Source organism: Microcaecilia unicolor, chromosome 8 (genome assembly GCF_901765095.1).
Source record: "Microcaecilia unicolor chromosome 8, aMicUni1.1, whole genome shotgun sequence".
Taxonomy (NCBI): domain Eukaryota; kingdom Metazoa; phylum Chordata; class Amphibia; order Gymnophiona; family Siphonopidae; genus Microcaecilia; species Microcaecilia unicolor.
Window position 1 is genome coordinate 54,251,661 of NC_044038.1, and position 22,878 is coordinate 54,274,538.

Here is a 22,878-nt window from a genome sequence, read left to right on the forward strand (position 1 = left end):
CTGCTCTCACTGACCCCAGAACCTGGATGTAGTACCAAACCCTGGGACTGTCTCGACTGAGAAGACGAATCTGTTGAACCAGCTTTGACCTCCTGCGTTCTGTGAGGAAGATCCTGTCCCTTGCTGTGTCAAATAGTTATTCTCTGTTGCAGAAGCTGGTCTGCTTATCTCAAAATTGATCACCCAATCCAATGACTACAGAAGACAGACAACTTTGTCCGTCACGGTCATGCTATCTTGAGATACAGGTGAACTCTGATTCCCTGGAGCTTAAGGAAGACCGCCACCATATTCTTGGTATCATGGCGAAGCCCTGAACTGGAATGGATGGCCCAGCACCGTAAAACACAGAACCTCTGATGTGGTGGCCATATGGATACATGAAAGTATGCCTCCTTGAGATTCAGGGTGGTGAGAAAGTCTCCCACTTGAACCGCGGCTATGACTGCTAGTGTGTCCATGCAAAGCAGGACACTCAGAGGCAGCGGTTTAGACCTTTGAGATCTAAGGCTGGATGAAAGGTGTCTTCTTTGTTTGGGACAATGAAATAGATGAGTTATCTACCTTGTTCCTGTTCAGCCTGGGGAATTGGAAGCCCAAAGTGCCTGCAAGGAATCTACAGTGGCCAGACCCTCAACTGCATTGATTCCCTTTTGACAAGGAGGCTGTGAGAGGAGCAACCAGGCGGGAGAACTCCAACTTGTAACCTTCATTAAGAATATCCAGAACCCAAGCACAATATTCCCATCAAACCCCCTAATGCTCAACACTATGAGCGCGCCTATATTTGCTTCTCATTAGCGTTGATAATTAGGGCGTTGTTCTTCTGTGCTGTTCCAGACGTTTGAGCATCGGGGCCTCAGTGTCAATAGCTCCCACCACTAGTTCTAATGTAACTGGCAGCCTCAGAAGGTTAATATACTTTCCTGGGCATTTGTACAGCGACAGGATTAACATGGATAGCTGTCTGCCCCATAGCTCCATCATAGCTAAGTAACTGTATTAAAAACTCTTCTGCACGAATACTTTCATTTTTCTATAATCAGAACATAGTATGAAAACAATGAATGTAAAAAAACAAAACAAAAACCCAAAACTTACGGGTCTGTGTGAAAACGGAGACTCCAAACAAGTTCTAGCAAAGCTTTTCCCATCTGCGCAGCTACCTGTGAATATCCAAGAACATGACATGAGGATAGAGAACATCTAAAGATGCCAATAAAAAAAAAAAAAAAATAGGAGCATTCAAATTTGTATCCAGGCCACCAGTACTATCCGAGAACAACAGCATCCACACTCCAAGGCTGTATTTTTGCAATTCAAAGCAGTCCTAGGACTTTCTAAGAAGTCAGGTTTTCAAGATCTTCATATAGTGCCTATACATTTCTTGTTTATGAATTAAGGATATAGCGAAGATACTTACCTGTAGCAGGTATTCTCCAAGGACTGATTGTTCTCACATGTGGGTTGACGTCTGCGTCGGCCCAGGAATCGGATGGCATTTTGCAAGCAAAATATTTTAAAAAGTTTTGCCAGAGTCTTCTGGCGCGCGTGCAACGCGCACCGTGCGGACTGATTTCCCGCCCGTCGCGTGAACGCGTTCCCTCAGTTAAATTAAAAAGCATAAAAGGAAGCAAATAACAACTCCAAAGGGGAGGTGGGCGGGTTTGTGAGAACAATCAGCCTGCTATCCTCGGCGAATACCTGCTACAGGTGAGTATCTTCTGTTTCTCCGAGGACAAGCAAGCTGCTTGTTCTGACATGTGGGGTATCCCTAGCAACCAGGCTCACTCAAAACAACGAACACTGGTCAATTGGGCCTCGCAATTAATTTAAGTTAATTGACCTGAAACCATAAACAACTAACTGAGAGTGCAGCCTGGAACAGAACAAAAATGGTTCTAGGGGGGGTGGAGTTGGATCCTAAACCCCGAACAGATTCTGCAGCACTGACTGCCCAAACCGACTGTCGCGTCAGGTATCCTGCTGAAGGCAGTAGTGAGATGTGAATGTGTGGACTGATGACCACATTGCAGCCTTGCAAATCTCTTCAATGGAGGCTGACTTTAAGTCAATGGAGGCTCTAACATTATGAGCCGTGACATGGCCCTCCAGAGTCAGCCCAGCATGGGCATAAGTGAAGGAAATGCAATCTGCTAGCCAATTTGAGACTGTGCGTTTTCCAATGGCAACTCCCTTCCTGTTGGGATCGAAAGAAACAAACAACTGGGCGGCCTGTCTAAAGGGCTTTGTCCGCTCCACGTAAAAGGCCAATGCTCTCTTGCAGTCCAAGGTATGCAAACTGCTTTCGCCAGGGCGGGTATGAGGACAGGGAAAGAATGTTGGCAAGACAACTGACTGGTTCAGATGGAACTCCGACACCACCTTTGGCAGGAACTTAGGGTGCGTGCGGAGGACTACTCTGTTGTGATGAAATTTGATAAGGTGCATGTACTACCAAGGCCTGAAGCTCACTGAGCCTACGAGCTGAAGTAACAGCCACCAAGAAAATGACCTTTAAGGTCAAGTACTTCAGATGGCTCAAAAGGAGCTTTCATCAGCTGGGTGAGAACAATATTGAGATCCCATTACACTGGTGGAGGTTTGAAAGGGGTCTTTGACAAAAGCAAACCTCTCATGAAGCGAACAACTAAAGGCTGTCCAGAGATAGGCGATGAAAAGCACTAATCGCAGTAAGATGAACTCTTACGGAGTTGGTCTTGAGACCAGACTCTGTAGATGGTATTCAAGCAGGGTCTGTGTAGGACAAGAAAGAGGATCTAGGGCCTTGCTGTCACACAAGACGGCAAACTTCCTCCATTTGAAAGAGTAACACCTCTTCGTGGAATCTTTTCAGGAAGCAAGCAAGACTCAGGAGACACCCTCTGAAAGACCCAAGGAGGCAAATTCTAAGCTCTCAACATCCAGGCCTGAGAGCCAGAGACTGGAGGTTGGGATGTAGAAGCGACCCCTCGCTCTGAGAGATGAGGGTTGGAAAACACTCCAATCTCCACGGTTCTTCTGAGGACAACTCCAGAAGAAGAGAGAACCAAATCTGACGCAGCCAGAAGGGTGCAATCAGGATCATTGTTCCGCGGTCTTACTTGAGTTTCAATAAAGGCTTCCCTACTAGAGGTATGGGAGGATATGCATACAGAAGGCCTGTCCCCCAATGTAGGAGAAAGGCATCTGATGCTAGTCTGTCGTGGGCCTGAAGCCTGGAACAGAACTGGGAGACCTTGTGATTGATCTGAGTGGCAAAAAGATCCACCGAGAGGGTGCCCCACACTCAGAAGATCTTGCAGACTATGCCCATGTTCAGTGACTACTCGTGAGGTTGCATTATGCTACTCAACCTGTCGGCCAGACTGTTGTTTACACCTGCCAGATAAGTGGCTTAGAGAAACATGCCGTGACGGCGAGCCCAAAGCCACATCTGGACGGCTTCTGACACAGAGGGCGAGATCCGGTGTCCCCCTGCTTGTTTGTATAAAACATGGCAACCTGATTGTCTGTCTGAATTAAGATTACTTGGTTGGACAGCCAATCTCTGAAAGCCTTTATAGCGTTCCAGATCGCTCTAAATTCCAGGAGGTTGATCTGCAGACCTTTTTCCTGAAAAAGGAGAGATGCATCCGTCGTTAGCACTTTCGTGGCAGAGGAACTTGGAATGGTCGCCCCAAAGTCAAATTGGATCGAATCGCCCACCACTGAAGAGAATTCCGAAAGTCGGTGGACAGCTGGATTACATCCTCTAGATCCCCCGCAGCTTGAAACCACTGGGAAGCTAGGGTCCATTGAGCTGATTCCATATGTAGATGTGCCATGGACTGTGGAGGCCATGTGCCCCAGAAGTCTCAACATCTGCCGAGTCATGACCTGCTGAGACGCTTGAACCATGAACACCAGTGACAGAAGGTTGTCCGCCCTTGCCTCAGGGAGATAAGCTCGAGCTGTCTTGAGTGTTCAACAGGGCTCCAATGAATTCCAATTTTTGGACTGGGGTGAGATGGGACTTGGGATAATTTATGACGATCCCCAGTAGCTCAAGCACCTGAATAGTCATTCACATGGAATCCAGAGCACCTTCCTTCGAGGTGCTCTTCACCAGCCAATCGTCGAGATAAGGAAACACATGCACTCCCAGTCTGCGTAGAGACGCTGCAACTACAGCTAGGCAGACGCTAGGCCAAAAGGCAGTACACGGTACTGAAAGTGCTGTGTTCCCAGCCGAAATCGAAGACACTTCCTGTGAGCTGGAAGTATCGAGATATGTGTGTAAGCATCCTTTAAGTCCAGAGAGCATAGCCAATCATTTTCCTGAATCATGGGAAGAAGGGTGCCTAGGGAAACCATTCTGAACTTTTCTCGGATAAGAAATTTGTTCAGGGCTCTTAGGTCTAGGATGGGACACATCCCCCCGTGTTCTTTTGCACAAGAAAGTACCTGGAATAGAATCCCAGCCCTTCTTCCCCTGGTGAAACGGGTTTGGCCACTTGAACCTGCAGAAGGGCAGAGAGTTCCTCTGCAAGTACCTGCTTGTGCTGGGAGCTGTAGGACTGAGCTCCCGGTGGGCAATTTGGAGGCTTGGATACCAGATTGAGGGTGTATCCTAACCGTACAATTTGAAGAATCCACCGGTCGGAGGTTATAAGAGGCCACCTTTGGTGAAAAAACATTAACCTCCCCCCAACCGGCAAGTCGTCCGGTACGGACACGTTTACTGAGGCTATGCTGAACTGGAGCCAGTCAAAAGCACGTCCCTTGATTTTGCTGGGGAGCCATAGTGGCCTTAGGCACACGCTGTTGACGAGAACGAGCGCGCTGGGACTGAGCCTGGGCAGGCTGCCAAGAAGCAATGGTGTACCTACGCCTAGCATAAGAATAGGGCGCACTCCTCTTTCCTCCAGAAAACCTCCTAGATGAGGAGGCAGTAGCAGAAGACGTACGGCGGGAGAGAGAATCCATAGCAACACTGTACTTCCTGATCTGGTCAACTAGATCCTCTACTTTCTCACCAAAAAGGTTATCCCCCAGGCAAGGTACATCCGCCATCCGCTGCTGGACCGAATGATCCAGGTCAGAGACACGCAGCCATGAGAGTCTGCGCATCACTATACCTTGGGCAGCGATCCTGGATGCTACATCAAAAGTGTTGAATGTACCCCTGGCCAGGAATTTTCGACACGCCTTCTGCTGCCTGACCACCTGGCGAAAAGGCTCGGCCTGCTCCGGAGGGAGTGCATCAACCAAGCTAGACAGTTGCCTCACCAAGTTCCACAAGTGGACACTCGTGAAGAGCTGGTATGTCTGGATCTTGGCAGCGAGCATAGCGGCCTGATACGAGGTTCTCGATTCTCTGCCTGGGGGCACCAAGGCATAGTCCCTAGTGCTCTTGGCTCTTTTGAGGGCAGAGTCCACCACCATGGAATTGTGAGGTAGCTGAGACCTCATCAATCCCTCAGAGCAGTCCGAAACTGAGCCTGCCTCAACGCTGAGGAACGACGTCCTCGATAGTGGTGCCGAGAAGTCGCCGCCCACCTGGACTCTGGTGAAGCTTCCTCCAGCGACGTCGAAGAGGAATCGACCTGGGTGGCAGCTGACACCTCACCACAGGCGAAGGGCCAGATGCCGCTGCAGCAGACGGTAAGGAAGGCGCAAGCACCCCCGACACCGAAGCAGACTAGCACAGCAATCCTTCCAGAAGCTCTGGAAGCAGGGCCCTGGTGCTCTCGTCGAGAGCCGCCGTTGGACAAGGCTGCAGGGTCGATAAAGGAGCAGGTGGCAGAATCTGTCGAGGCTCAGGAGCAGGTACCGGGCTGCCAGAAGACAGACGCATCGGCACCTCCTGAATAGAGGGGGAGCGATCCTCTCGGTGCCGACACTTCTCGGGTGCTGATTCCCTCGATGACCCGGAGCTCTCGGCACCATGTGTTGAAGGAGAACGATGACGGTGCTTCTTTGCCTTTGCTTGACGCCCGTCATCGAGAATCCTTGGTACCAATGAGGACGTGGAATCCTCACGCCTCCTAGGGGCCAGGTCTGACAAAGGTCGGTCCCAGGGGGACCTACTCGATGCCTCACTGCTCCCAACGCGAATTGGTCTTTCGGCAGCCGTTACCTCTGCTCCCAATGTCGATGCTTCCCTCGATGTCAATGCCGCCGACCTCGGTACCGATGTCGATGTCGACGGACCGAGCCCCGAAAAGCTTTTCTCGTTGGACTTCTCGAGACGCTTGGGTCCGTTTCTTCATACGAAGACACAGATTACAAACGGATGGCCTATGGTCGGGCCCGAAGCACTGGATGCACCAGGCGTGGGCAGTGCTTTTTTTCGTGCAGGTACACGCCGGTACAGCGTACCGGCATCTTTTTTTTGAGGTCCGGCAGCTCCCCGACGTTCCGTTCTGCCTCCTTTAAGCATTTACCAAAATCGCAGCAGTGAACTGGCGGGCGGCGCTAGTAAAAGCAGCAAGCAGGCAGGCTCGACTCCGTCCTTCGCTTCCCTGCCCTCTCTGTGTCCCACCTTCTGATGTCATTTCCTTTCTGAGAGGGCGGGCGGGACGCTGAGAGGGCAGGGAAGCGAACGACGGAGTAGAGCCTGCCTGCTTGCTGCTTTTACTAGCGCCGCCCGCCAGTTCACCGCTGCGACTTTGGTAGAGAGTGGAGCAGTGGCGTAGCAAGGGCGGGGCGGTGGGGGTGGTCCGCCCCGGGTGCAACCGGTAGGGGGGTGTTCTGCGGCGCCGGCGCGCACCTTCCACTTCCGGTCTTCCGCGATGTGCTGCTGTTCGCTGCCTTGCTCACCGCAGGTTCACTGTTCCTCCTGGCAGCCCTGCTATGCAAAGGTAAAATCTGGAAACAAAAATAAAGTTTCCCTCTTTCCCTGTCACACTCGCCACTTCTGTTCTTCAGTGACCTTGTATGACCTCTCGCCAGCTAGTCCTCGTTTTACCCGGACCCGCACTGCTAGTGCGACCTGCAAATCTGCTTGGGAATAGCCCAGCGATCGCCCCCCTTCTCCAGCCTTTCTGGACGTTGCGCGAGCTTTAGCCCACACATGATTTTCAGAGGAGCTTCCTTCCTGAAGCCTTCCTCGATGGTTTTTATGGGTACAAGTGAAATTTGTTATTCCAGGCGGTCCCTGTGCAAACCTTTGCCCTGGTTTTCTTTGCCTGATTAGTTCCGCGTGTTCCTCATCCTGGGTTCCTTAAAGGCGCAGACAGGTATGGGGGTGCGGGTTACCTTAACCCTCCCTAAAGAGAGGATCATGATCAGTGTCTTGTAATTTTTCATAAACATTTGAGGAAACGAGCCCCTCTGTCTCCTAGATTGGTCCCAGTCCAGTACTTTTAGCAGGTACCAGACAGGGAACAAGGAGAAACCGCCTTCAGGGCAGATTAAGGGGGTCCACCGATTTCCCTTTAAAATAAAACCTCAGAGACCCATTAGCTTCTAGTTATTTTGATTCAGGGAAAGTGAGGGTGAGTATGTCAAAACACAGAGGTAAACATGCTCCACCTTAGAAGACTAACCATGTTCTCTTACTGGACAGGTTTTGAAATTTGGAAGGAAACGTAAAAGTTCCTCGTGGTGGAAATAGTTTTATAAGCTTGAAAGTCTGGTCTATGCTATACCTGTGTAATACTGGAGTGTCCTTTATGACAGGAAGGGTTTTTCAAGGTTATTGTGGGGTTGCCATTAGGGTGAGAGGTGAGGCACCTTATTCTCACCATACTTCTCCCCGGATTAACGCGCTTCTTGGTCCCGCTACCTCTGATATTCTTGTAGTCTGTAATTCTGGATCTGCCTGTTCCTTTAGGCACCAGTCTACACTGCCTCATCGGCATTATAATTAACTTTTGGTGTTAATAAAGTTTAGGAAAATAATCTCAGTCATTAGCTTTCTATCCGAATGTGTGGCGTTTAAATAGATTTGATGTCAGATCACATTGAAATGAGCAGTGGCGTAGCAAGGACGGGGCGGTGGGGGTGGTCCGCCCCGGGTGCATACTGTCCAGCTTATTTTCGAAAGAGATCGCCGGCCATCTTCTGACACAAATCTGGAGATGGCCATCGATCTCCTGAAGCTGGCCAAATCGGTATAATCGAAAGCCGATTTTGGCTGGCACCAACTGCGTTCCGTTGCGGAGCCGGCCAAACTTCAAGGGAGCGTTTTGGCAGGGTAGCGAAGGGGGCAGAGAAGAATCGCTGGACATGGATGGCTGGGGAGGACAGGGGGCAGAGAAGAATCGCTGGACGTGGTTGGCAGGGGACGACAGGGGGCAGAGAAGAATCGCTGGACATGGATGGCAGGGGAGGGCAGGGGGCAGAGAAGAATCACTGGACATGGAGGAGAGGACAGGGAAAAGTGGAGGAGTGGCCTAGTGGTTAGGGTGGTAGACTTTGGTCCTGGGGAACTGAGTTCGATTCCCACTTCAGGCACAGGCAGCTCCTTGTGACTCTGGGCAAGTCACTTAACCCTCCATTGCCCCAGGTACTAATAAGTACCTGTATACAATATGTAAGCCGCATTGAGCCTGCCATGAGTGGGAAAGCGCGGGGTATAAATGTAACAAAAAAAAAAGAGAGGAGAATCGCTGGACATGGATGAGAGGGGAGGGAAGAGAGGAAGGAGATGCACATGGATGGGAGGGCAGGGAAGAGGAGAAATGCTGGAAATGGATGGAGAAGAGAGCAGGAGATAGAGGAGAATTGGACATGGATGGATGGAGGGGTTGGTGGAGAGAGAGGAGAAATGCTGGACGGATGGAGGAGAAGGGAGAGAGAATTATTGCTTTATATGGATACAGGGGAGGGAAGAGAGGAGAAATGCTGGACATGGATGGAGGGGAGGAGAGAGGAGAAGTGCTGGACATGGATGGAGGGGAGGAAAGAAAAAAGAAGAAGATGCACATGGATGGAGATGAGGGAAAGGGAAGAGAGAAGAAAAACTGCACATGGATGGAGAAAATAGGCAAAAGCTGGATCCACGTTATACCTCCTCCAGTCAATTCCATGGAGGAGGACCCAGCTTTTACTTATGAATGTATGACAAGAAATGAAGAAGAAGGAAGGAAAGCAAAGAAATAAATGGAAAGGAAGCACTGGAAACGGAGTTAAGGGAACAGATAGACAGCAGTAGAATCAGAGACTGGGACCAATATGGATAGAAAAACAAAGTCTGCAGACAACAAAGGTAGAAAAAATCATTTTATTTTCATTTTAGTGTTTGAAATATGTCTAATTTGAGAATTTACATCTGCTGTCTTATTTTGCACTGGGTATACCGGAGCTGTAAAAGCTTACAGAAATTATTTATAATGAAAAAAAATCACATTATTTTTTTCTCCTATACTAGTATATAATATTTTCAATGATGTCTGTTTATATGTGCCATGGCTGGTATACGGGGTGTGGCTAATGTGGGTGTGGCTATCATAGGGGTGGAGCCATATGTGGTGACCCCGCCCATAATGAGTACCGGCACCTTTTTTTCTACAAAAAAAGCACTGGGCATGGGTATCGGTACCTGAGATGGTCCGGTTGCACAGAGTACAACGTTTGAAGCTGCTGGGAGTCTTCAATGACATGGAAGAAAAATGGCTTTGGTGAAATCAAACGACATGATTGTGCCTGTTAAAAGAAAAGGCACAAAAATAAGGGAAAAAAACCCGGCCGCGTCGAAAAAGAAAGGAAACTTCAAAAGGGAGAAAAACTAAGAAAAATAAAGGAACTCTCTACTTTTTTGTTGTTGTTGTTTTTAGAAACGATAATAAAAGAAAAAAATCAAAAACAAAAAACGAAGACTCTCTCCTGGGCCTGTGAGGAACAGCGAAAAACAACACCGCACCTCAACGCGGAGAAAAAACTGAACGCGTTCATGTCACAGGAAATCAGTCCACGCATGCACAGTGCACGCTGCATGCACGCCAGAAGACTCTGGCAAAACTTTTTTTATATTTTGCTTGCAAAATGCCGTCCAATTCCCGTGGACGACGACCTACATGTGAGAACAAGCAGCCTGATTGTCCTCGGAGAAACTGAAAATATGACCATGAGGGAAGGCGGAGGTTCACGCACCAATGCTACAATTCACAGCCCAAGTCAACCACCACAGCACCTACATTCCGTTGCTGCTGAATCTCAAATAATAATCCCAGTCCTAATGCAAGAAGCGTACTCACTCACTCCCCCTACAGCACTGCAATCTCAGCTTCAGTGTAGTACTCACATCCTACTGCACACTACTAGGATCAGAGATCTTTCTTAACTTTTGGGATATGATCCAAATGTCATAAGAAGGTGAGATGGAGAGTCTATACAGCGAGAAGGATTTAACACACTGATTCCCCAACCCCAATAGATACAAGGTAATCTTATAGTCCCTTGCCAAAACAGAATTTAACCTACCACTTAAAACACACAAAAACAAAAAACAAAACCCAGAGCATACAAGTTAGATGTGGGAAAGACCTGTAGTCATGAGAAACTCTCTTACCATGGTGTGAAGAGCACAGTATATCAGGATTCCAAGGGTATGCAACAGTCTCCCCAACACCAATCGATCATCTCCCAGAAGGTCAAAGGTAGCCAAAGGCCTACAGTGTGAAACAGTAATATGCTGAGAAATATTCATGCTGCTTTCTTGGAACAGTCACCAACAAAAGTTCAATTGCGCTATGGTAAACATCAGCACATATTGCTTCTGTGTACAGAAAAGTTACAGGGGATAATTTCCTAATGGTCCACACTGAAACAGTGACCACATATACTTTCCAGGGTATAAAACATGTGTAGTTCTTTGCACCTGCTTTTTTCCTGAAGGTAGAATTTTTACTGTGTTGACGCTTTTACATACCATCCACACTTTTCCTCCCATGAAGTAACCAAAACCCCTCCACCCCAAGAACGCCATCGAAACTGCCTATTCCTGATGCAGCAGTTTGCATTCATATATTTATTTATGGCATTTGTATAAAGATCTTCTATGTTATCCTAGTCGTTCCTTAATTCTGTTACTGCTTTGTCTCCATCATCACCACCACCATCACCACTAACAAATTGTTCAATGCATCTACCACCCTGGTCTATGAAGAAATATTGCTAGAAGTTACTGGCAAGCCAAATGGGCCAGCATAATCATTAGGAAACTAGTCAGTTGCCTACAAGCCACAATTTGAGGGATGGCACTGTGAGGATGAATGGGGTCAACAGTTGTAAGAGCAACAGGCTGCTGCCTATAGAGAGAAGGGGGGGGAGGGATTCAGCAAAGCGTGCAGGAGGAGAACTCCCAGAGCACTCACAACACTTGAATAAGGCAATGAGGAAAGTATCTGTGATGAACAAAAATGGAGAGAGGTGGCATGATTCTGAATCTCAGGAATCAGAAGAAGGTGGGATTTATCAATTCCTCCAGTGATTCCTCAGGAAATGAACTTAATAGTATGGGTTCCTCTACCAATGTTTCTGACAAGTCACAAGAACCACAGAGTTGTTCTATAGCTATAGGAGGTAGTAATACTTTTTTACCTCCTCCTCCTCCTCCCCCCTCACTGCATGCTCCACCAGTGACTGAAGCTTAGCACCATCCAAGGTGGTCATGTCACCAAAACAGGACAAGCTGAAAACAGTTCATAGTTTATCCTCAGTTTCATTAACCCCCACTCAATTGTCTGTATTGTCATTGGGGCTTACTTTTGTACCAACATATGATCTTTTTCTACTCGTATGTGAAAACGTTTTTCAGGAAATTGTGTTTGCAATTATTTTTTTGCTCTGATTCTACACAGGCTAATAAACATGATGAATCATTTTCAGACTATTATAGAATTCCTTCTACATGGTTACCTCCTGGCCCTTTAAATGCAGTTAATGATACATTTCAGCAATTAGTAATGCATGATGTTATGAAATTGGAGAAGCAGCAGTGTAAACCTATGTTTGACTAGTGAACGGCATCACTAGTGGATCTGCGCTCTAATACTCGTATAATTATTACATGGGCAGACAAAGAGGGTGGGGTGGTTGTCTTAGAAAGGAGTATGTATATCAATGAGGCTCGTCAGCTCTTTGATAGTCAATTCTACTTAAAACTGACAGTGGATCCTATCTCAGCTTATCAGCAGGAGGTATTACAGCTTTTGTTTAGTGGTGCCCATGTTGATATTATTTCTATTAAAAAATTTAGGTATTTATATTGGAAATTTCCAGTATGTCCCTTTATTTATTTGTTACTTAAAACACATAACAGCTTGTCCAGCCCCCCTCTCCCAATATGTGGATTTTTATCTACATCCACTGGTGGCTAAGATTCCCTCTTATGTGAAGGCCAACTCCGATTTATTTCAACAATTGGAGGGTCTCTATTTTGAGTTGGAATGTCTACCAATCTTGGTCACCTTGGATGTGAATGCCCTCTATACCATTGTTCCCCAACAAGGGGCTATTTCCAAAGTACAGACAGCAGCTGGCTATTTATCTATTTCTGGTCAACATAGGGATCTTTTGACTGCCATGGCCTCCATGATTATCCTTAAGAATTATTTAATTTTTGACGAACAGTTTTATCTACAGGTTAAGGGGGGGTAGCATGGAAGCCACAATGTTGCATTCTTATATAAGGCCAAATATGAAGAACAATTTGCGTATGGTTCTCCTTTCTTCTCAAAGGTCCTACTGTGGAAAAGATTTATTGATGATGTATTTTTGAACGAGTTTTGGATTATCTGAACTGTTGTGATGCTAATATAGTGTTTACTTCGAACATTGGTTTTTCTAGTGTGAATTTTCTTGACATACAGATATGGTTAGACAAGGGTTGACTGCTGACTTCTGTATTAAGGTCACAGATGGTAACACCATATTGTATTATAATAGCTTTCATCCCAAGTGTCTGCATGATAGTGTCCCAGTAGGTCAATTTCTTAGGGTAAAGCAGTTGTTTTTTAGATTGTAAGCTCTATCGAGCAGGGACTGTCTCTCTGTGTCAGGTGTTCAGCGCTGCGTGCGTCTGGTAGCGCTATATAAATGTTAATAATAATAATGTGTATAAAGGGACAAACAACTATCATCACGGAAATTAACTGAATACAACAGTGTACCACCAAAATTATTACCAAGAGATTTTTTTTACCAACAAGAACACAAGACTGGAGGGGAAAAAAAAAAAAAAAAAAAAGAGAAAAATACCACCTCCTTGGGGAAAAAAACAGAGAGAAAAACAATCCTTACGAGCAGAAGTTTTCTTAATAGAGTACTACATTAAAAGGATTTAGATCACCAAGATGATGAGAATGAGGAAGATCCAAAACATCAAATTGAAACATGCTGCATCGATGGAAAACCTTAAATTCATACGCTCCAATAATAAATTCAAACAGCTAAGGCACAAAAACTGCAGAAATATGAAGAAAACAGAAAAAGAAAAAAATCAAAATGTAAATTATTTAGAGAAAACCCAAAACACTTCTACAGGGAACTGGGAAAGAACAACAGTATAGTTAAAAGACCGGCAACCAAAACTAAAACAGATATGTTCTGGAGAAACTTAAGAGGATCCTGTAGAGCACAACTGAGAAGCAAAATGGTGGTTATCCTGCATACAAGAGAACATGGAACAGGCAAATATCCAAGCTATCAAATGGCCTAAATAACAAAAGAGATGGAAAACAGGCTAAAAAGTGCCCCAAACTAGAAGAGCCCTTGCCCAGATTAAGTAACCAACTTTTGGCTCAAATAGTTAATATACATTCATCAAGAGTCAGAGACCAGTGACTCTCTCTTTATTGTCCAGTATTGTCATTGTTTGTCTTTCGTTTCAGCTCCTGCGGGATGAAGATGACGACTCCACAACCAATAGACAGCCTAGATGCACAGAATGGTCTTTACATGCTATTAATGTGATAAATTGTGATAATAATGATAGTGGTATCTACCAATACCAGGTGGGGACTGTTCTGCTCCCCCGGCAGCCTTACACTAGTGTTATAGTGTAGTCTTAAAATGTGTTTAATGCCTTTACTATTATTCTCACTTACAGATTTCACTGCTGCCATCACTCCCTGCAAAGGTATATGAGCAATGCATTGTGTTAATGTAGTCCCACATGTACCACAGCCACTCCTGCTTGTTGTATAAAGTTAATTGTTAGTGGCCTATTCTCCTGCAAAGGCCTCCTCCCTTTCTCTACCGAACTTGATTCCTTTGTTTATCTACTCCTATTTCTACTATCTCTGTTCTGATGGGTCAAGCTAGAGTATGACCTTTCTCTCCAACTGAGGACTGCCAAATGGGACCACCTCTGCTATTTGATAGCAGGCCAACTCAGCCACAAACACAGGCAGCAAGACAGAACGTTGGAGGTGAGAATTATTATATAGGATGTTTTGCTGATGCTATGGAATTCTGTGTAGATGGATTAATTACCTCATATGTCGTTGAGGGTATAAATGGAAGCATTTGGATTGCCAAACTTCAGGTGGACTTGGAAAAGGAGAGATCTCTCCCAGTCTTTCCTCCTTGTTGTCAACAAGAAACAATATGCATCTCTAATAAAAGACCAGTTTTATTGATCTCTTGTAGTAAATGAATTTTATTTCTCAAAATGTATGTTCATTCCACAAATAATTTTCTCCTTTTTCAATAAAGATGCATATGTAATTTAGGAAATTCATCAACAATAGCTGAAGCATGAACACTTCTGAAACACTTTTAGCTATATTTGCAGGAAAACCAGTCCTCAAAGCTGCAAAGTCTGCGGGGCACAGTATGAAGTGTGTCCGTTAGCTGAAGGAGCTCTGTTTACCTGTCAAAGTTGCGGATCAGGGGGAAGAAGAAGTATCCTGCCACAGAATTATACCGATTTGGAATGGGCTCTGGATCTGGTCTGGAGGCACCCTAACCAAACATAAAAAGAAAAAAAATGCCTGCTTGATGATGTTCAGTATTCCTTCAACACTGATCAGTTTGATTTCTGCTTGGTTCTACAGTGCCTTTGGATGTCAACTCATTCTAGCATATAAGAAATCTGAGGGGAGATAAGGGACAGGTCTACAGAATTGGAAGGGAATAGGTAGACCCAAATCTGTAGTTTATTATTCCAAAGATGCAAAAACTAAATGAAACGCCATGAAGTTACTAAGGGCCCTGTTTACTAAACCGCGGTGTAGGCATGATAGTGTTTTTAGCATGCACTAACACTAGAGACACCCATATATTCCTATGGGTCTCTAGCATTACCGCACGCTAAAAACGCTAGTGCACCTTAGTAAACATGCCCCTAGGTAGTTAATTTTAATTTTATTTTTTTAGCTGAAAAATTATGTGGATGAACACGAATATAAACTGAGGGCTTATATTCTAGCATTCCTCCATTTCCCTCTCTCCCCCTGAGCAGATGAAGCCCCCCCCCCCTCTTGGACCTACCGATAGGCTACCTCCCCCATCTAAGCCTACCATACCACACTGGTGATTTTTGTGGCGAGTTGGGGCAGGAACAATCTCCACTCAATCCTGCCCATACCATCTCCATAGTCAAAATGACTGCCACAACACAGTGGCAGTCTCAAGATTGTTGCTGGAGGTTGCGGCAGCCATTTTGACTACAGAGACAGCACAGGAGCATATGGGATAAAGGCATAGGAAAATATGGTGCTGAGATGACTGTTTCATAATGTGCGACTTTCTTCTCTTCATAATGACGAGTCACTGATTTTAAAGTAATCTTGATCAATGTGAAGGTCTAAAACTTTTCTACTAAAAGGCAAATGCTATTAAAATGAGGCTTCCTCTTCCAAGGCTTCCATTTGTTTAGTGAAGGGGTTCTCAACCAAGTCCTCAGGACACACCTAGCCAGTCAGGTTTTAAGAAAACCAACAATGTATATGCTTGAGATAGATTTGCATGCCCTACCTCCATGGTATGCAAATTTATCTCATGCATTTTTACTGTGGTTATCCTGAAAACCTGACTGGCTAGGTGTGTCCCAAGGACTGTGTTAAGAACCCCTGGTTTAGTGCAAGAAACTCATTTTCTACAAAAACTAAGGGTCTCAATCTTTCAAGTTTCCTCAGAGTACTTTGCTTATAACCATATCAAGAAAAGTATGTACACCGCTTTGACCTGTGCTTCCAGTAAAAGCTTCCTAATAGTGAAGATGTCACTGGGAAGGACAGTTATTATTATAGTTAATATTTATGCCCCCAATGGGAATCAGGGTGAGATTTTTGCTACTTAGAGAAAGAAGATTGGGGAACTGGGAAAAGGTCTAGTAGTTATAGAGGGAGATTTGAATGTAAGACTATCCCAGCCACTGAACAACAATGGGGAACAGAATTAGTGTTCAAGATAGGGTTAGGTTTAAAGAATTTATCAAAGCAAAGGGGGTTGTGGATGTAAGCTGCTTTTTTTTTTTTTTACATGTACACATGAAACTATACTTTCTCTTCACACTCTTGGCTTTACTTCTTCCTGTTAAGCAGGTCAATGCTTTCTAGACAACGGGAAGTAGGAATTGAAAACATCTCCTAGTCTGATTATATGCCGGTGTGGTTGGAACTGGTGCTGCAACTAGAACACATGGGTACTCCAGTTTTGGCAACTCAGTGATTGCTGATCAACTCATCATAATCCAATAGGTGAATGGGAAAAGATCTGTAGATGTACTTTATGAATAATGGTGCACAAGGTATTGCCCTGAAAGTTTTATGGGATGCTATGAAGGACATCATTAGGGACCAACTTATGTGAGTGTCCAAGCTCAAAAAGACAGGAATTCTCTAATTAATGAACTGCATCATGATATTTGGAGAACAAAAGGGAGCCAAATCAGGAGAGGTTAGCCAACTTGAGGGAAGGTAGTATGTCGATATCGATCTAGACCTAAAGGTGGAAAAGCAAATCTATTTTGAACAGGGGAACCAGGAAAGTCAACTCCTAGCTTCCAAGTTGAGACAAAAGCAGCAGATGGGCCATATAATGCAGAGTGATATACACAGCATGCTCTATAAACATTCAGTATTCATGCAAAATTGTTTCATACAGTCTTCCTTGCACCAAAGCCTCTCAGTACGTCATCCAATTTTTCTCTTTTCTCTACTCTTGGTTCACACCTTGACTCTACCTTAGCAAACCTGCGTGTTTTGCTTTCAATTCTTTCTTGCACGATCTTCTTCCAGTCTTTAGAGATGCCACTATCAGGATCAGATTTCACCTGCTTAGAAAGGGTTTGTACAGCAGGACCCTGGGAGCTGGGGGCCTTGGGCTGTGATAATTCCTGTGCCGCTATAGCCAATACCTAAGGGAAAGAGACTTTATTAGAAGTAATTATTTATTTATTTATTTTATATTAGCAGCACCAAACAAGTACACAGAACTCAAAGTGGGCAAGTGTAATCTGGAAAATGCCTTAACGTCTATTTCCTGCCCTTCTACTCTCTGAGTCAACAAAACAAGGTACACTAAGCTTAGCCTATCTTTTACTCAAGTTTTAGCATGCCTTTCTATAAGTTAAGCTTTACTCATGAGTTAATATAATTTTTAATTAAAAGAAAATGAGCATTAAAAAAACCATGCAATAAAATTAGTACACTTTCATGCAAATCCTATTACAATGACAAGATTAACTATTACTCCCCAGTACAGCAATGTGATTAAGGCTTTGAAGGTTTAACTCTTTTTTTTAAACACCTAAAATTTAACTCAGAGGTGGAGTAAAATTAAGTCACATTTCTGAGGCTAATGTTAAGTCTATGTTAACATTAGCCTATGTTGTTAATGCCAAGTCTATATTGCTGTGCTACCATGATTCTTGAACTAGCATTCCTGGGTGCAGGGATCCTGGATTCAGGTCTCTTGGGTCCTAAGTGTAGCACTGCACAAAGGAACTCCAGATTTGGGGGACTTACCTTTACTTCACCTGTGACCCAGAAGTTAAATGCCCAAGCCTAAAGAAAACAGATGAAGCACTCACACCTACATCCACTCACTACTTTCCACCACATAACTATGCTTGATAGACATTTTTTTGAATTATGTATGCTTTAATGTGTACCACTAAGAATTGTTATGATATGCAGTATAGAAAAATGGTTAAATATTAATCATTCTCACCCAACTACCACTAAGCACCCATCTAACTGGTACTTCACCTACTCACTAACTGGCACAGTGAATGGGGTGGAGATAGGTGGTTAGTGAATGGGTATGGGGTAGGTAAGTAATTGAGGGTTTCAGTGGGTAGGTGATGTCCCAGGGTGGAATTTTTTAGTTCTGATTCTAGGCTGGGCCAAGGAGCCTCTAATTTCTTTAATTTATAGGTTAAAGGTGTGAGTCAGACTTAAACTACTACCTCTAACCATTGAAGGGTTAGGGAATTTACTACTGTTTTTACCTCAGCTTCCAATATAAAAAAGTTCATGAAGCTTAGTGCATCTTTTCTCATGTTTGTACATTCTATTTAAATTATAGAAAGCAAATAATATGCAAATGCACTGAATCATGACTTTAAAAAATACATGCTAAATTTTAGAATACATTTTTTACTCATGTTTTTATTACTCTGGCCTCTCAGACTTTTTCAGACTATCACTACCGTCTGTTCTAGTCATGTGTTTTGCCAGAAAATAAGTAAGCATAAGATATCTCCTAGTGAAGTGGCATATGAATGACAAGTCAGTCAGTCTTGGCTAATGTTCATATATGTGTGACACAATAACAGAGATCTGGGAAGATACAGTCATGTGTTACCTCTATGTTTTGTCCAGGAAAATATCCTTGCTCTCCCCCACCCAGCAATAGGAGGAGCCAATGCCCAATCCTGGCAGGTGCATACTGATGACATCACCCACCACTGGGTAATAAGGATGCTGACTTCCGAGACGTTACACCTCAGGTGTCAGGCCGAAGGGGCACACTCCGCTCCTTTGTGTCCCTTTGTGCATGAGGCAGCTTGGACAGAGAAATCATATTAATTTGTTAATTCTGTTTGTTTGGTTCAGTCCTGTAAAGTGGTAGAATGCCATCTGGTTTTAATTACTCAAATGTCTAGCTTTTGCTAGACTAGAGGTTAGAAAGGTCAGTGAGAAATGAAACTTTCTTTGTCCCTTTTTGAGTGATGGATTGTTAATGCTAGTTCAGAGGCATACTGCAGTTTTAAAAGATTAGGCTGAATGTTGTTTAGAAGGAGATAGAGTAGATTTAGATATTCTTGATAATTTAGATTTTGTCTTATAAGGAATTCTGATTTCTGCTTATTTTAAAATATGTTTTATTCTGTTTAATTAATAAGTTCTATTTCTATGTAAATATCTTTTCAATTCAGTGTTACATCTTTGTCTGACTTTTCAAGTGAGATTTGTCTGCAGTTTAAGAGGTCATCATCTGGTTTGAATTATCCACAGTCCTAGCTAGTTCTGTGTATGAAGCTAATAGGTGAAAGAGGTCAGGGAAAGTTAAGTCTTCTCCTTGATTGATTATAGCTAAGTGTAGGACTGGCCTTCTGAAAGTAATAACAAACCATGTCTGTGTGCCATTAAGTAAGATTGGCCCCTTAATGAATGCCAGAGTCCGGTTAGTATTTTAAGCTATAACTGGGAATCTGAGAATTTAATAATAATAATAAAATGCAGGATATAGGTGCCACATTGTCTAGTTTGAGAGGCCCCAGGTCATAGGTCAGTTTAGGAAATATCTCAAACCTATGTAACTGATATTTTTGAGTAAATGTGTAAAGATAATTAGTTCAAGACAGGGTAATCAATCTACCATCTGGTGAGAAAGGGGGGCTAGAGGGGTTTAGGAACAATATAAATGAGAGCAGAAGCAGCTTACATTAGAGAAGGAGCTGAGACGAGAGAGACAACAGACAGGAGAAGACAGGAGACGCAGGATCCAGAGAGCTCAGAAGGACAGGACACAGAGAGAGCTAGAGCTGATGTCCTACTTTGTTTGCTGGCAAATAAAGAAGACTTTTCTCTCATTCTGGTGTGTGGTGTTTAACTCCTGAAGTTCCACAGATTCTGCTAACAATAGTGGTAATTCCTGCAACATGCACAACTTTGAGGGCAACAAAAGTTAGAGATATGTATGTTTAGATTGTGCAGATTTTTCTTTTTTAAGGGATTAGGTTTTTAACTGCTATAAATGAATATTTTAGGGTTGATACTAGGAAAGCTAAACTTCCTGTCCTTGATATTGGGATTAACCACTGTGGAGCCTTCAAATTTTGTAGATACTGAGAGTGTTTAGTACAAGCTAGAATCATTTGTTAATTTATTTTATAGGCTGGGCGGGGATATATGCATAGGCACCCGGTATAAGAGGCTTGGACAGGCTAAGCCTCCCCTGCTGTGCTCTGAGCATCCTCACAGCAAGAGCTGCAGTGAAAGCCCTCTAGCCTTGTGTAACCAATTGTAGAAATTGGTTTATGGTTTGTTTACCTTACTGCTGGGAGAGCAGGGGGAGGGGGGGGGAGTTGGCTGGAGGTGTCCTGGGTTGCCAGGGAGATATTTAAGGAGGATGACTTCCTGACCTGCACTGAGAACAGATAGCAGCAGAATCGGACAACCAGGCAACAAAGGTAGAAAAGATCATTTTATTTTCATTATAGTGTTTGGAATATGTCCACTTTGAGAATCAGGTGCTCAACATTAAAATTTTATATTTATTTATTTATTTACTTATTTATGGCATTTTATCCCACATTAAACATGAATTAGGGTGTTTTGTGGCTCTACATGAGAATTGTGGTATTATGATCCCTTGTTTCATATTGTTGACGGTCTGCATTTTCCGTATGGGTGGTATATTGGTGTATTAGGTTCTGCCCAGTGTAATATTTATGGTACAGTAAGGTTCTGAGTGTGTTTTTGCACAAAGTTGTGCATAGTGTTTTGCAGTTGAGCAATTGTGCTTAGAATATGCTTTGAGCAACCACTTTATTCTTTGACATATGATACATATCTAATATCTAAATTTAATAAAAGGTATTAATTGTGACTTTTATTTTTATTTAACCCCTAACCCCGCCCCCTTTAGCCTCCCCAAACAGTTGGGCCACCGACCGCCTATGGATATATGATAAGGATAGTTTTTAAAGGCTTTTTGAAGTTAATTTGAATCAAAATTCTGTTTTTTGTGATTTGATACAATGTAATTCTCTTTTTTCAAGACCTATTGAAACCATTATTTGTCACTGACCATATAATAGGAATTTTATAGATTCTAATGTAAATTTTTAGAGTTTTTCATTATCCTCCTAGAACAATTGCTACAAAAAAGTTCTCACCCAGTTCTGTGTATTTATTTTAATGTCGATCAGTATGTAACAAAAGAGATTTACTTGAGGACTCACAGATAGGTTTTGCTTTTATCACTGAAACATGGCTTACTGATAGGGTTTCACTTGCTTTAAATTAACTTTGCCTTCCAGGATGCAAGATTTTAAGCGTCCCTAGGATGGGAAAGAAAGATGAAGGTTTGGCTTTAACTTGTAAAAGTTTTTTTTTTTATGTCTCTATTATTGACTCATTGTGTATTAATGGCTTGGAAATGCTTTATTCTAAACTTTTAGATTCATCTTCCTCTGGGTCGGTAGGTTTTTATTTAGTCTATAGATCCCCATGTCCTTGGAAAGAAGTGAGGCAGCCATTTATTGATTTTTTTTCTCTCACAATACATTACGTATTCAGATTCTTCAGTGTTGTTAGAAAACATAAATCTTCATTTAGAGGATAGTTGCAATAAGAAGGTTATTGATTTTCAATCAATAATGTATTCTCACTCTTTTCTATTGCCTGCTCCTCAATCTGCACATGAAAAGGGACATTCACTGGACAGTCTAGGCACCTATAAAGGTCCCTTAGTATAGTTAGAAGTTACATATTTAATATGAAAAAAAGTCCCATGGACTGATCATTATTTAGCAGAATGTATTCTCTTTTTTTTCCATGTCTCTTTCCTCACCAGCTACTGTTACTACAAAAGTCAGATAGAGGACTGATCATTCTGTGTTTGGAAGGCCAGTTTTTAACCAGGTTTTTTTTTTTTTTAATTACATTTGTACCCCGCGCTTTCCCACTCATGGCAGGCTCAATGCGGCAGGCAATGGAGGGTTAAGTGACTTGCCCAGAGTCACAAGGAGCTGCCTGTGCCGGGAATCGAACTCAGTTCCTCAGTTCCCCAGGACCAAAGTCCACCACCCTAACCACTAGGCCACTCCTTAATTGTCTAGATACATGGCATAGTATTCTCTCCTCAACAATTGATAAATTGTCTACTTTGATTTATAAAGTAAGGCCAATTACTCATTGGGCACCATAGTGCAGTACAGAATTAGCAGAGTTGAAGAAATCTTGTCGTAAATTGGAACACATTTAAAGGAAATCTCATGCTAGCGATGCTAAACTGCAATGGAAGTCTGCATTTACAAAATTCAAGATAGCTAATCAATCAGCTAAACAGAAATTCTATTCTTCACAAATAGATGGTAATTCAGATCAAAGAAAATTAACAACTGTTTCTTCAGAACATAATAGCATATAGAGTTTACATTCCTCAGCTGATGACTTACCTCAGTACTTTTCTGATAAGATTGAAAAAATTAGGTTGTCTATTTGTCACCCAGCGTTTGCAGAGGGTTTCCTGCCAAATGCCATTTGCTGAAGAGCAAACCGAAGCCACAAGGTACTGTTTGCCGAAATGCAGCCAAAACCACCATCCACCGCTTACCGAAGTGTAAGCTGAAATCTGAATACTGCTTGTCAAAATACAAGCCAAATCCACAGTCCAACACTTATTTATTTATTGCATTTGTATCCTGCATTTTCCTGCCTATAGATAGGTTCAATGTAGCTTACGTGGAACAATGGGGGCATTTATAAG

The 22,878-nt window shown here is 43.5% G+C and overlaps 1 protein-coding gene across 3 annotated transcripts in view; it reads right to left on the bottom strand.

Annotated features, from left to right (window-relative positions):
• The window catches only part of TELO2 (telomere maintenance 2), a 139,438-nt gene that overhangs the window by 19,097 nt on the left and 97,463 nt on the right, over nucleotides 1-22,878 (bottom strand). For 2 of the 3 annotated variants that reach the window (XM_030212530.1, XM_030212529.1), the window contains exons 16-20: nucleotides 17,904-17,942; nucleotides 17,120-17,293; nucleotides 14,804-14,895; nucleotides 10,499-10,598; nucleotides 1,102-1,166 (exon numbers count right to left, since the gene is read on the bottom strand). In XM_030212530.1, coding sequence (XP_030068390.1) covers nucleotides 1,102-1,166; nucleotides 10,499-10,598; nucleotides 14,804-14,895; nucleotides 17,120-17,293; nucleotides 17,904-17,942 — 470 coding nt within the window. The remainder of the gene's footprint in view (nucleotides 1-1,101; nucleotides 1,167-10,498; nucleotides 10,599-14,803; nucleotides 14,896-17,119; nucleotides 17,294-17,903; nucleotides 17,943-22,878) is intronic. The other variant, XM_030212531.1, reaches the window with a different exon arrangement.